This window comes from Ammodytes marinus, assembly GCF_949987685.1.
Source record: "Ammodytes marinus genome assembly, chromosome: 3".
NCBI lineage: Eukaryota > Metazoa > Chordata > Actinopteri > Uranoscopiformes > Ammodytidae > Ammodytes > Ammodytes marinus.
The window spans coordinates 14,838,933-14,852,589 of record NC_137232.1 but is presented as its reverse complement, the minus strand read 5'-3'; the positions used below and the strand labels follow the sequence as shown (position 1 = coordinate 14,852,589).

At 40.3% G+C, this 13,657-nt stretch overlaps 1 protein-coding gene and 1 long non-coding RNA gene across 2 annotated transcripts in view; one reads left to right on the top strand and one right to left on the bottom strand.

Annotated features, from left to right (window-relative positions):
* The window catches only part of pak1 (p21 protein (Cdc42/Rac)-activated kinase 1), a 49,031-nt gene that overhangs the window by 19,604 nt on the left and 15,770 nt on the right, over positions 1-13,657 (top strand). Inside the window, exon 3 of the mRNA XM_080053532.1 lies at positions 12,506-12,724. Coding sequence (XP_079909658.1) covers positions 12,532-12,724 — 193 coding nt within the window. The 5' untranslated portion in view covers positions 12,506-12,531. The remainder of the gene's footprint in view (positions 1-12,505; positions 12,725-13,657) is intronic.
* On the bottom strand, positions 3,541-6,479 carry LOC307270773. Its single transcript, XR_013845563.1, has 4 exons — positions 6,415-6,479; positions 4,503-4,533; positions 3,885-4,002; positions 3,541-3,596 (listed from the first exon to the last, which is right to left on the bottom strand). It is a non-coding gene; the product is annotated as an uncharacterized lncRNA (long non-coding RNA).

The window sequence follows — 13,657 nt, the reverse complement described above, 5'->3', positions numbered from 1 at the left end:
TTGACTAAACATTGTCTGTTTGCGTCCGTTTATTTCTCCAATACAACCAACAGACATTATGTCAACAATAGTTTTTTTTCAATACTCTGAACCAAAAATCTCCAACTTCTAAAGCACTTACATCAACTAAACTAATAATCATTCTAAGCACTATTCTGAAGGTTATTACAGGATTTATTCATATGTTGTTAATTATCTTGTTTATGATACCTTTAGTTCTTGAAAACAACCTCTGCGATCCACTGCCTCCTCTTTTCACTCACATCTCAACATCTATTTGATGGACTCACTAAAGGGTGAGGGGGGGGGGGGGTTATGCCTTCTTACATTTTTCATGTGCTCATGATTGTTTTATGTTGAAATACCAAGTCTTCAATGCTTCCATGCATCCTTCCATTTTAGTGAGTATAGAAAAGAGGCAAATCATATATTTTTTTAAATAGAAATAAGAATTTAAAAAAGGGATAATATTATAGAAAAAAACACAAAAAACTAGTGATTACTCAAATTGTCCATGAAAGGGGGCCCGTCCGAGCCAAGTGACTGAAACGTTAATGAGCCGATTGTGCACTCGAGAGAGGTCAAATTTTCTCAGCAGGTAGTCTGACAAATTGATTATTTATGCTATTTTAACCAGCATAGATACCCAGGAACACACACACACACACACAGACATGCACACACACACACACACACACACACCCACACACCACACACACACACACACACACGCACGCACGCACACACACACACACACACACACACACACACACACACACACATACACAGTGGACTCAGTTAGCCCCTGAAGGCAATATGCCAAGGCGGGGCTGGACAGATGGCTGTATGGAGGTGTGTGTGTGTGTGTGTGTGTGTGTGGCAGGAGATCTGTAATCTGTAATGGGATGACTTGCTTACAATAACCTGTCCTGCATAATCGATGTGCTGCACACACAGACACTCAGACAGACAGACAGCTACACTCTAAAAAGAAAAAAGTTGAACCAACTTAATTGAATTAGGGCAACCGGTAACACAGGATTGAATTAAGTTTATTGAACTAAAGAATGTAAGTTACACTTAAACAATTGTTTTAAGTCAGATCAACTTAATAGTTTGTTTGTTTTCAAATCAAAAGTTTGCATTAATCCAACTTAAAATTAAGGGACAACAACTTAAAATGTCAGTGTTTTCTGACTCAATTTCTTGTTTAATCCTAAAGTAAAATATTGCTTCCGTAGAACCTAAAAGAAAACAGTTGGACCAACTTAATTGAATTAAGGCAACCGGTAACACAGGATTGAATTAAGTTTATTCAACTTAAAATTGCTTCTAAAATAAAATCACATTTTCAAATCAGTTTGTTTTAATATACTTTATTGAATAAAAGTAGAAAACAAAGTGCCAATACCTTCGAACACATTTCAGTGTATAACAGTCGGGCAAGCAACATATTTCCCATATCTTTCCAATATAGAATCCATTATAACCAGCTATAGCCAGTATAGTCACAGTGTAATTTAACATGGGAAAGGAAAAAATATTTTACAGTTTTAAACCAGACAACCAGTGTAATGCAGGTAAGCCTTTTCCATGTTTCTGGCAGCCGTCAGTTTAAGGTGGAGTCAGGGATTCTGGAGACCGCTTGTTGTCAAATCACTTTTGGTATTTTTTTTTACATAGTTTTAAATTGTGTGGGGAAAAAAACACAGCCTAGGCTCAGCAAACTGGTATGTAAACAAAGGGTATGTTAACAAAAGGGGCCCACCGGAGAACCACATGCCCGTTTACAGAGCATAGGCATTGTAATGGAAGACACTGAATTGGTTTTCAGCGCAAAATCGTGAGGATATATTTACAGATTTTTGAGAAAGTGATTAGGACTACAAGCAGTCTCAGGAATCGGTGACTTCACCTTAAAAAAAATAAAAATAAAAAGATCTTGTAAGTCATTATAAATATACTATCACCATTTCACCTTTAATTTTGAAATATGTTTGAAAAAGTAAGTCCAAATATGTTTATACTAAGCTGAAATATTGATAGTTTCTCAATGTAATGACTCACAGGTTTTTTTCTTTTTTTACAGTTTTAAATCAGACAAACACGGTGTGTAATGCAAGTTGTCCTTTTTTCCTTGTTTCTGGCAGCCGCCAGTTAAAGTTATAAAAATCCTCCAAGTCAATATGATACCATCTCAACATTTCACCTTTTATTTAAAAATAAGTTTTAAAAAATTATTCCAAAAATGGTTTTACTTATAAGTGATAATACATATTGAGATAGTGTCTGTAAATATAAAAAGGAACTTCTTTTACAGTTTTAAATCTGACAAACTGTGTGCATAGTAATGCATAAAACCATCAAAAACACCAAAGTTATGTATTCTTGTGCGTGCTAAACATAGATTCTGCTCTACAGCCAGTGTGTTTTGTTCTTTTTGGACCATATCGAAACAAAAATGGAACCTTTCACCTGCTCTTCCAAAAACGTGTGACAAAATTTGTGTATATCACCTTGTGGTTTGAAGAATATTTGTCTCTCATGTGTAGTCACTGTTTTCAAGTCTGCCATACAGATTTTAGGATTTGGGGGACATCTTATGTTGCTTGAGATGCATGATGATTTTCTGGAGCACCTCAAAAGTGAAAGAAAGGGGTGTTGGAAAAGCTAGGTTCAGGTCAGTCCATGCAAAACCTCCACACTCTCGATGAAGAGGCCCATGTTTTCAGGTGGCTCCTGCAGTCCTTCCCCATCCTTTCAAAAGACAAACACTGCAATGGCGAGCTGCTCCAGAGTCCTACAGTACATGACACAAAACATCACTGTCATCACTTTGCACTTGTATGCAGTAACTAACTATGAACCTTGTATGGTACAATAATATCACTGGCATTAGTCTTGAGTCCAATTTTGTGAACATGCACTAATTATTCTAATGAGTAATTCAAGTATACTTTGTGTCTTGATTTTATCTGTATTTTTTTCAGGGCCCTTGACTTACTTTTCCACTATACTAGTACCTCTATCGTATGAATGTACAACAGTAAATCAAATAATTTCTAGTCATATTTTGCATATTTGTTGCAATCTAGAGTAGGGGTGTGCACGTGTACATGTGTAACCGGTTAGTAAATCATAACCATTTAGGTAAAATCAATAAACGAAAACCTTTCTCTCTCCCCCGCTAATACAGTTTTTAAATATGTTCTGGAGACACGCATTTATTAATTTTACAAACTATTTGGGGATGATAAAAGCTAGTCTGCCAAATCTGTCTGTCCCTCTGTGTGTGTGTGTGTGTGTGTGTGTATCGGCACTGCAGACACACATGCGCGCGCACACTAACACACGCGCGCAGAGTCACCGTCGGGCATGAGTCACAGCCATGGACGAGTGATGAAAGATTAAAGTTACCCGGTTGACGTGAACTACGCTCGTAAGTAGACCGAACTTTATAACACCTGTTCAACCTGCATAAAAGTGTAACTGTTGAAGCTTACCGGATATTCCTTGATCAAGTCATCTGCATCCTCTACGAGGCAGATGATGAAGGCTTTCGGTACACACTCCCTCCGAAGAAGAATGTCGTCAGTCTAGGACAACATGATATTGATTAATTTTCAATTCAAATCAGTTTCATAATCGAAGACACTCTTAAAACTTAAATCCTACAATTTATTTAAAAATAAATGGACATTTGTAATGCCAGAGTTTCATTAGAAAATAAATGTAAGCTCAATGGTGTGATGGTGAAACATGAGCTGCATATATTAAAGACACTATAATGGTCTGCCCTTGTTATGTATCTGTAAAAGATAGGGAAACTCTGACACCCTCTAAGCTACCAAGGAAACTTGTTTTGTTTGATGCTCCAAATGTACCTGGTCCAAAGTGTCCGTCATTTGGCCTGTTGATCCACCTTTGATCGGCTGACTTGAGTGACTGTAACTGGGCCATGGACCCAGGAACAGCCATGAACCACAGGAACTCAGAATGGATCTAAAACAAATAGTGAATTAATAAAAGAAAATGCAAATTACTTCACTCTGTATACAATCTTACTATGGATCTTCATGTGTCCTGAATAAAAAAATCATATAATCTCAGTATTAAATTTGTTATTATGCTCTATAGCACTTTGCCACTGTTTTGAAAGTGGCTATAAGCTTTTTATGGCCATTTGTCACAACAAAGCTGCGTCACCTGACTACATTTTTCTTATCGTCACCTCCCCAACATGAGTTTTAATTTTCACACTGTTTAATCCTTTTGAGGAGAATCCTTCGCACACTTTTATAATGAGGGCTACAAATGGCTTTAAAAAGGACTGTGGCTGAACTGGAAAAACAATTTGCCTGACGTATAGAAATACATGCCATTGGCAGGGTGCAGTAACTTGTACTCTAACCCTGCATGGTAAACTGAATGTGGCTACACAGCCACATTGAAGCCTTATAAATAGCACTGTCATTAGCACTCAATACTGCAGTTTAACTTACCTTTGGGTAGTTCAATTATTTGTGTCCAGGCCTGAAGTAACCACCACCAATCAGGGAAAGAATCATGAAAAGAAAATTAAACATGCATTAATATTAACTAAGGGAGTGGCGTTTCATTTCAATGTTAAGCCAAATGTGGTAAAGAAGGAGAAAACAGTCTGCTGCGATATAGCAAACTAATATGAGCTGGACTGGTGAATGCTTTAACCACCGAGAAACGTATAACTATGGGGTTTCACCGCTGCTGCCTCCATGTCAAACAAGCCACAGAGGCAGTTATCACTGCGTTTCACAGCTAGGTTGAGTGTTTGGTTGTCACGAGAACTACATGACACACACACACGTAGGAACGAATGGCCCAAACAGACACGCGGGCGCAGTTCAGTTTATTCTACCTGTCCGCTAGCAAACTAATATAATAGTAGTGGTGTTGTTTATTTAGCAGCCGGACTCACCTCCGTGCTTTCATCAGAACGGCATGCGACTCTCATTGGTGCTGCCTGAGTATTCATACTAAAAACGTTGATAGCAACGGATGCGGTGACGGTGACTTGACATTTTCTGCTACCCGTCAGATTTTGCTCCCTAGTGGTTCTGCGCATGCGCATTCCGAAAATAACAATCCTGCGTGAGCAGCCGTCAGATTCTGCTACCTTTTTTTGCTACCGAGAATTTTCTTCAAAATGTTTTTAACTGCGTAATTATGCTACACATATGTTTAAATTGTGCCTTTTGACCTGTGAGCATGTAGACACTGGCTTTGCTGCTGAATATAGAAATTAAATGATAGGCTTTTCTATGTGTTAACTTTACCAGACTCGGAGTGGAGAAAGTTTTCGCCGGTGGTGGTGGTGGGAGGGGGGTGTACATAGGTAGTGGTGTAAAATAACGTGATTCTGTAGCGGGAGCATTATTTGATAGAGACAATTGATCTCACATTATACCCTACTAAATCTATAATAACGTTATAAAGTAGCATAAAAATATACAGCTTTCAGTGTAGGCTACATGGGGTGAGTAGTGGTGTTGTAAGTAACGTGATTCAGTAGTGGGAGCATTATTTGATAGTTAATGGGTCTACAGATCAAATACGCTACCAATTACGTGAGGTAGCATTTTCTGATAGGGTAGCATAATTTGATATAGGCTATTAAACACTAACAGCATCAATATGCTCCCCATATTCCTACAGTGTAGGCTACACTGTGTGTAGGCCTACATAGGGTGAGTAGTGGTGTAAAATAACGTGATTCTGTAGTGGATGCATCGTTTGATGAGGTAATTGTCTATACGCTACCATGACGTAGGGTAGCATTTTCTGATAGGTAGCAAAATCTGACGAGGGAGCAGAAAATGTCAGAACAACGGCAGTAACACACAAACACACACACACACACACACACACACACACACACACACACACACACACACACACACACACACACACACACACACACACACACACGGTGTACTGAACAACAGGCGCACGCAGCTCGGTGGTAAAGAAATGTAAATGTATCTGGCCTTACCAGTAGCCTACACAGCATGCTAACCCGGAGAGCAGAGCACTCAGCACCGCGCGCAAATTACTAACCGTTCACTCTACATGTGTCCGCTGGCAAAATGCAATTAATTACTGACCAGTTAACAGCCAAACTATCACCTTTAAATGCCACAGGAAGTTTTACACACAAATGGTTTGAACAAATGGCCAACAATTTCTCACAGAATCAGATAAATTAATCGAAAATTATAAGCTAACCTGAAGGACACAGCATGACTTTGCTGGTCCGGCTCAGTTTAGCTTACTGACGTTAACCTTAAGACGAAAAACTGTAACCATTACAGGCAGAAAATGTATTATCTGACAATTAACATTTGTAAAACATTACTTTGTCTGTATTAGACTTACCGTTTTGTTGGGGCGCCGTGACCGTGTGCGAGACGAGTGCGAGGAGAAAACATGGCGGCTTCACAGGAAAATTTTAGCTGAAAAAGACGTTGACGTAAACGTCCACGTCATGACGTTAGACAGGAAAACCTAATTGAAGCGCTTTCATTTGCATAAGAAAAGCAAGTCAATGTCAGGTCTATGTAGTACAGTACAATTTCAATTTGATGTAATCCACAAAAGTACGTTGCCATCGCTAAAGCAGAAAACCGAGTCAGACTTATTCAAAACAGTGCGTTACTTCAACTTTTCAAAAATATACTTTTTAGAGTGTAGTTAATCACTTCTGTGTGTGTGTGTGTCTGTGTCTGTGTCTGTCTTTGTTTTAAAAATTATTAATTGATCATCTCACTTATAATTCAACTCTGAAATGGGCCCGACAGACTCACCTAGGTTACTGTTTATTCATTTATTTATATAGCACAATTCAGACACAAGACCATTCACTGTAACTGTAACATACAATTCAAGTTCTAAATAACAACAGAGAGACGCATGAAAACTGAGAAAGTTTTCATAAAGTTAATCGTGACGTAATCTGAGCCGACTGAAACACAAAGGATCATGGGTAAAATGAAAAGGATTCTGAACGGATTAGACTCTAGGTCCACGTGCTCTCGGGCAAGGCACTGAACACCTTCAGATCTACTGAAGTGCGTTTGTGTGTGTGTTTGTGTCTGTGTGTGTGTGTGTGTGTGTGTGGTCACATGCCCCCTGCGAAGATACAGTCTGTTATTTGGTCACGCACTCTCTCTCTCTCTGATTTCTCGGTTCTACTTTTCCCTTTTTGTCTTATTTTCTTTACTTCTTCCTCTCTCTCTCTCTCTCTCTCAATCTCACTCTCTCACACACACACACACACACACACACAAACACACACACACTCACACACTCGCTCTCGCCCTGTCCCATCCCAGGCTTGTCATGTCCTTCGTTCATGCAGAAGTAACCCCCCCCCCCCCTCTCTCCTCTTTTCTTTCTACTCTCCCGATCCTTTATTTTATGTTTGGCCACGTTCTCCTCGTCAGCATAACCATCTGTCCCTCCACCACACACACACACACACACACAAAAGATTTGAGATTTGTGCTGAACAGTTCAAACACAAACTCTTTGTTTCTCGTATGTGATTGATTATTAATGGAAGTGCTGTGTGTGTGTGTGTGTGTGTGTGTGTGTGTGTGTGTGTGTGTGTGTGTGTGTGTGTGTGTGTGTGTGTGTGTGTGTGTGTGTGTGTGTGTGTGTGTGTGTGTGTGTGTGTGTGTGTGTGTGTGTGTGTGTGTGTGTGTGTGTGTGTGTGTGTGTGTGTGTGTGTGTGTGTGTGTGTGTGTGTGTGTGTGTGTGTGTTCGTCTGGTGCTTTTTGCTGAAACTTCCAGATTTTTAAAGTCACTTTCCTATGATTACTAGTAGATTACTCGAAATGTGTTTAAAATGATTTGGCTTTATTTGACAGATCTGTGCAGAGTTAATGGGGGACTGATATGCAACAAAGGCTACCGGCCAGAATTGAAACAGACGTTGCAATTGAATGGCCTCCGCGGTAACCACTCGACTACCGCAGCTGAAGGATTACAGTTTTTGAGTTTTATATTAAATCATCCAGAGTGAAGATTAAAAATGTCTAAAAAACTATAGAGCAGTCGAGATGAACGGGGTAAAGCCGGGACTCTCCCGGGGTTGGAACTTCAAAGAACCAAATTCTAATGGGTGTGGCTGGTGTGTGTGTTTGTGTGTGTGTGTTCATTTGTGTCTATATGTGTGTGTCTGTGTCTGTGTGAGACTCATTGATCATTTGAACTTTGAAAACGATCCTGCTTGAGGTTGCATACGTCGGGATTTGCATTTATACATACATGTGTGTGTGTCTGTGCGTGTGCCTGTGCGTGTGCGTGTGCGTGTGTGTGTGTGTGTGTGTGTGTGTGTGTGTTATGTCAAGTCAGCTCTATAAAATATGTTAAAATATACATTTGAAGTCTGGGGCCTTGGGGATTGTCTCATTACCATGGCGACATGATGTTGGAATCAGAATGTCTCCTCTCACACACACTGCTCTGCTCTGGATCTGTTCAGTGTTTATTTATGAACCTCTTCTCTCGGCTGTGGAAAGGTTTCAGATGCAGTTGACTTTACGTCTTTTGTTCCTTTGTCGTGTATTTGGTGAGAGGGCCACAGTAACGTCTCCATCTCTCTTTCCCTGGGCCTAATCTGCTATGACCACAAATAAAGAGTGCTACTGTAAATTGTGTGAGTATTGTGTGAGTCACGCAAACATTTAGTGTTCCTGGGTGTCCCACAGCGTGTGTGTGTGTGTGTGTGTGTGTGTGTGTGTGTGTGTGTGTGTGTGTGTGTGTGTGTGTGTGTGTGTGTGTGTGTGTGTGTGTGTGTGTGTGTGTGTGTGTGTGTGTGTGTGTGTGTGTGTGTGTGTGTGTGTGTGTGTGTGTGTGTGTGTGTGTGTGTGTGTGTGTGTGTGTGTGTGTGTGTGTGTGTGTGTGTGTGTGTGTGTGTGTGTGTGTGTGTTGTAACAGCAGGAGCAAGCAGGGGCTCACTGAACTCTCCTGGGCTACCACTGGGTTGGACCCCCCCCCTGCTGGGTATGCTAGCTCAGCTAAATGTTTAACAAGGATGCAGGCAGACAGGCAACCAGCCGTGTGTGTGTGTGTGTGTGCTTGCGCGTGCATTTGCTTGTGCTTGTATCCAGTCATGCATGCAGTTAATTAAATGGCGCACAGAAGTGGTACCTACGCAGCTACTGTTTTAGATACAATTGTCCCATTTCCCTTTTTCATTTTGTGTGTCTCCCTAGAGATGAAACACACTCCAGTTTACGGCTTCAACTAATTAATATTTACAGTATCAATTCTCTGCTAATTATTATTCTATGGAGAAAAATGTCCATCACAATTTCCTACAGTGAGCTCTTTTAAATATTTTTTTTGATACATTTTCACAATGAAGTTGGGACCTGGTCAGCCAAAGCAGCTGCTCACACTTTAGCCATCCAAACCGTGCATTTTTTGTTTGTTTTTAAAAAGACTTTTTTGGGTGTTATTAACCTTTTATTTGACAGTTGAAGAGCAGAGAGTACAGAGTGGAAATGGAGAGAGAGAGAGAGGGGGGGATAACACAAGAACTGATTTGCATTTGGTAAATTTTTGCCCCACGACAGGAATCAAGAGAGAACATGAGGGTATAGTAAAGACTGTGCTGTGTTAAAGCAATGTATGTGTGTGTGTGTGTGTGTGTGTGTGTGTGTGTGTGTGTTTTTGTTTTTGTGTGTGTTAAAGTCTTCTTCCAGTAAACATGGCTGTGCAGGCTGACTTGACGTTTTCCAGGAAATGCTGAGTGTGTGAGTCTGTAAATGCACATGAACCTAAACAGCGTGTGTCTGTTAGATGCATTTTATTTTGAAAATATTTAGCAGTATTAATTTGTATTTATTTATGTAAAACAGAGACTGATAGAGATAATGTGTGTGTGTGTGTGTGTTTGTGTGTGTGTGTGTGTGTGTGTGTGTGTGTGTGTGTGTGTGTGTGTGTGTGTGTGTGTGTGTGTGTGTGTGTGTGTGTGTGTGTGTGTGTGTGTGTGTGTGTGTACACACATATGCTTCTTTGTGGTGACTAATGATTGACTGACAGCCTCTTGTGCCTTTTGCAGTGTACATGTGACTAACTGCCTTGTTGGGAGAGTAAACACACACACACACACACACACACACACACACACACATACACACACACACACACACACACACACACACACACACACACACACACACACACACACACACATTCGCACCCAAACCAGTAAATAACAGTGTCTTGTGTTACTGTAAGTGTTTTGGCCACAATGCTGGAGGTTCACTTTATTGAGAAGGAATTTCTCAAAGTTACATATCGTGCATTTAAGCTGATTCAGAGCCACAGTTTATCTGGCTGAACCTGCATAGTAATGTGGGTCAGAGAAAGTGATTAAATATGATTCAGTATGACGGGAACCAGAGGGAGAGAGGGATGAGGAAGGAGAGAGAGAAAGAGAGAAAACTGGTGGAAAGAAGGAGGGCAGGATAATATGGAGAATCCTGCAATCTTTTTTTTGTGAATAAAGTCGAAATGTGAAGAATACACTCAGAATACATCAATATTTTGTTTCCACTATTTTATCTGACTGTCCATATTAAATGCACTATAATACTGTCATTAAGTCATTATAGCCCCACTGATAATGACATTTTTTAGGAAGAATACTGATATTTTAGAAAGCTGCATAATAAAGATATGGGACATTATATGTGACAGTGCTACATAGTGGACTACATTTTCATATCATCATATAATTGGCATGTCTACACACACACACACACACACACACACACACACACACACACGCATACACACTCTCTGATCTACATGATGAATCATAGTGGTGCGGCTCAGTCAAAGGTCAGGGGGGACAGGAAGCAGGTGTGTTTAACGACAAAGTGTGTGTGTGGTCGACTGCTGTGAAACTCACTTTACTCATCCTTTGTTGATCATTTTAAGAGTGTGTGTGTGTGTGTGTGTGTGTGTGTGTGTGTGTGTGTGTGTGTGTGTGTGTGTGTGTGTGTGTGTGTGTGTGTGTGTGTGTGTGTGTGTGTGTGTGTGTGTGTGTGTGTGTGTGTGTGTGTGTGTGTGTGTGTGTGTGTGTGTGTGTGTGTGTGTGTGTGTGTGTGTGTGTGTGAAGTAGACAGTGGGTGGGTTTGTTTGATAACAGGGCTTTGCTGAAACTGACAGCGCTGTTTGAAATGTGATACCTCTGATACCCCCTACTGTGTGTCAACAGGTTATTTAAGGTTTAAAGGTGATTTTAAGGCTGGGATTTGCAGTTTAAGTTACTGTGTGTTTGTCTTTGTACCATACTTCCCACTTCCTCGTGTTACTCACCTTGTGACATCATACTGTGACATCACGTCTTTAGTCTCTGGGTTAAAAACAGACTGAGCTTCACACTCTCTGCTTGACTGGAACTCTCAGTGGGTCAGTTTCCCTTCATTCATTTCATACAAGGATTTATTCTGTAGTTGTTGTTGTTTTTGTGTGTATTGAAGCTGTGCAAAAGTGTGTCTGCCTCTGCTAAGGTAAGATGTACCCGCTGCCCTTGTGAAGGGTTTAGGTATTTCAAATTGAAAGCTGTGTCTTTTAAATTGACTTTTGAGTGGGTATATGAGGTGAAACTTACAGCACTGTTTGAAATTTGATAGCTCTGATAACCCCGCTTTGTGTGTGTGTTTGTTTATATGAGGTGAATTTTTTATGAGTTTGTTTTTAAATTGTATTTTAGGTTTTATATTATTTGTGAATGGAATACAAAGTAGAAAAACACTGGTTTCATTGTAGGATGCAATGCAACCTGAGCTTTTAACTATAATTTATAAATACTGCATGAAGCCAACCTCTCCACGCTCTCTCTCTTCTCAAATCATACATGTGTAAAGTGTTAAATTTAAATGTTATTGCGTTCTCCGCTCTCTGTGCGTGTGTGTGTGTGTGAGTGTGCGTGTGTGTGAGTGTGTGTGTGAGCTCTGACCCAAATACATTCTCCTCGTGGGAGTCTGTGTCCACTGGAGCATTTAGCCGAGCAGGTTAGCTCGCAGCGTCATGATGTGTGCGTGTGTGTGTGTGTGTGTGTGTGTGTCTTTGACAAGGCAGAAAGTTACTCTTTTGCTTCTCACAGCATTTAGGTCTGAGTCAGTAAACACACACACACACACGCACACACACACACACCATGGTTTACTCAGCATAGTGCTTGAAGATCAAATAGACCACTCTTTGAGCAAACAAAAACTCTTCGTACTTTCTTCATTATTGCTGGACTCAAACTTAATCAAACTAAATCATCACAACATAATTTTTGCTAGAAACATTGATAAATACAAAGTAGAAACTAGTAGTGACATTTAAGTTAAAGGTACAGTGTATGTAATATCTGAGTATTTAGCATCATCTAGTGGTGAAAGTTCTACATGTCAACTCTCCCTCGCTAACCTAAGCTGCCTGTCTGTGTGTGTCTCAGGAGCGGCCGCTGCAGCCCAGCTGAAGATGTCTGATAATGGGGAGGTCGAGGACAAGCCCCCGGCTCCGCCCATGAGGAATACCAGCACTCTGATTGGCTCCTGCAGCAAAGAGCCCGCCCCCGTCAACCATGGCTCCAAGCCCCTACCACCAAACCCAGAGGACAAGAAGAAGAAAGACCGCTCCATCCGCTTTATACTGACCGGAGGGGGCGACAAGAGTGAGTGCTGAGATACTGAGCTATACCTGTGTGTCTGTTTGCTTTTTTTAATTTAATTTTGTTTTATATTTGTGAATACAAAAGTATTTACAAATGACTGCATGTCTGTTTTCTATGGAAGAGTATAAGGGCCAAAGGAGAGAGAAAAAATTTAACAAAATGCACTTTGAGAGTTAAGTCAAACTGTCCAGAATAAAGTGGAGATACAACTTCCAGGACCAGTAACTCATAAAACCCAAACGATGCATCTTTGCAATGGTCATAAGGCAGACAATGAGTCAAAAATAATTTTGACTGTAAGCTGACATCCTCTAAGCTCCACTAATAACATCGCTCTCTATGTGCAGGGGGCTGTGAGACTAAAGCACAGGGACTGTGTCTACAAAGGGAAACACCCAAGAGAAAAATGTTCAATACCTTCACTCTGATACAGTGCAGTGCAGTTGTTAGTGGAGCTTAGAGGATGTCTGCTTCAGTTAATGGTTTCAGTTCACTATCAATAAAGCATTGAAAATGCCAAAAAATAAAAGGAAACCTGTTTTTGATTCAAAAAGTGTATTGAACAGTTTCCCTCGGTAACTGTCATCAGTAACGTTGCCCCTGAGTGACTTCAACCTTTAAAACGACAGACAGGAGAAGAAATGTGCGTGTGCGTGTGTGTGTGTGTGTGTGTGTGTGTGTGTTTTAAAGCTTATGTCACACATTCATCTTAACCTTGAAATGTCTTGACAGTTTGTTTGTGTTGTTGTTATACTGAAGGAATACAAGTTGCTATGGGCATGTGACTGCTTCATACATATACTTTATTTAGCCAATTATTTTCATTAATGTATAATGTAAAAGGTTCAGATTCACTTTTTTTTAAGAATATCAAGTGTTGTATACATTAGCCTCAAATTAACCTTAGAAATCCATCATTTATTTGTCTTTGTG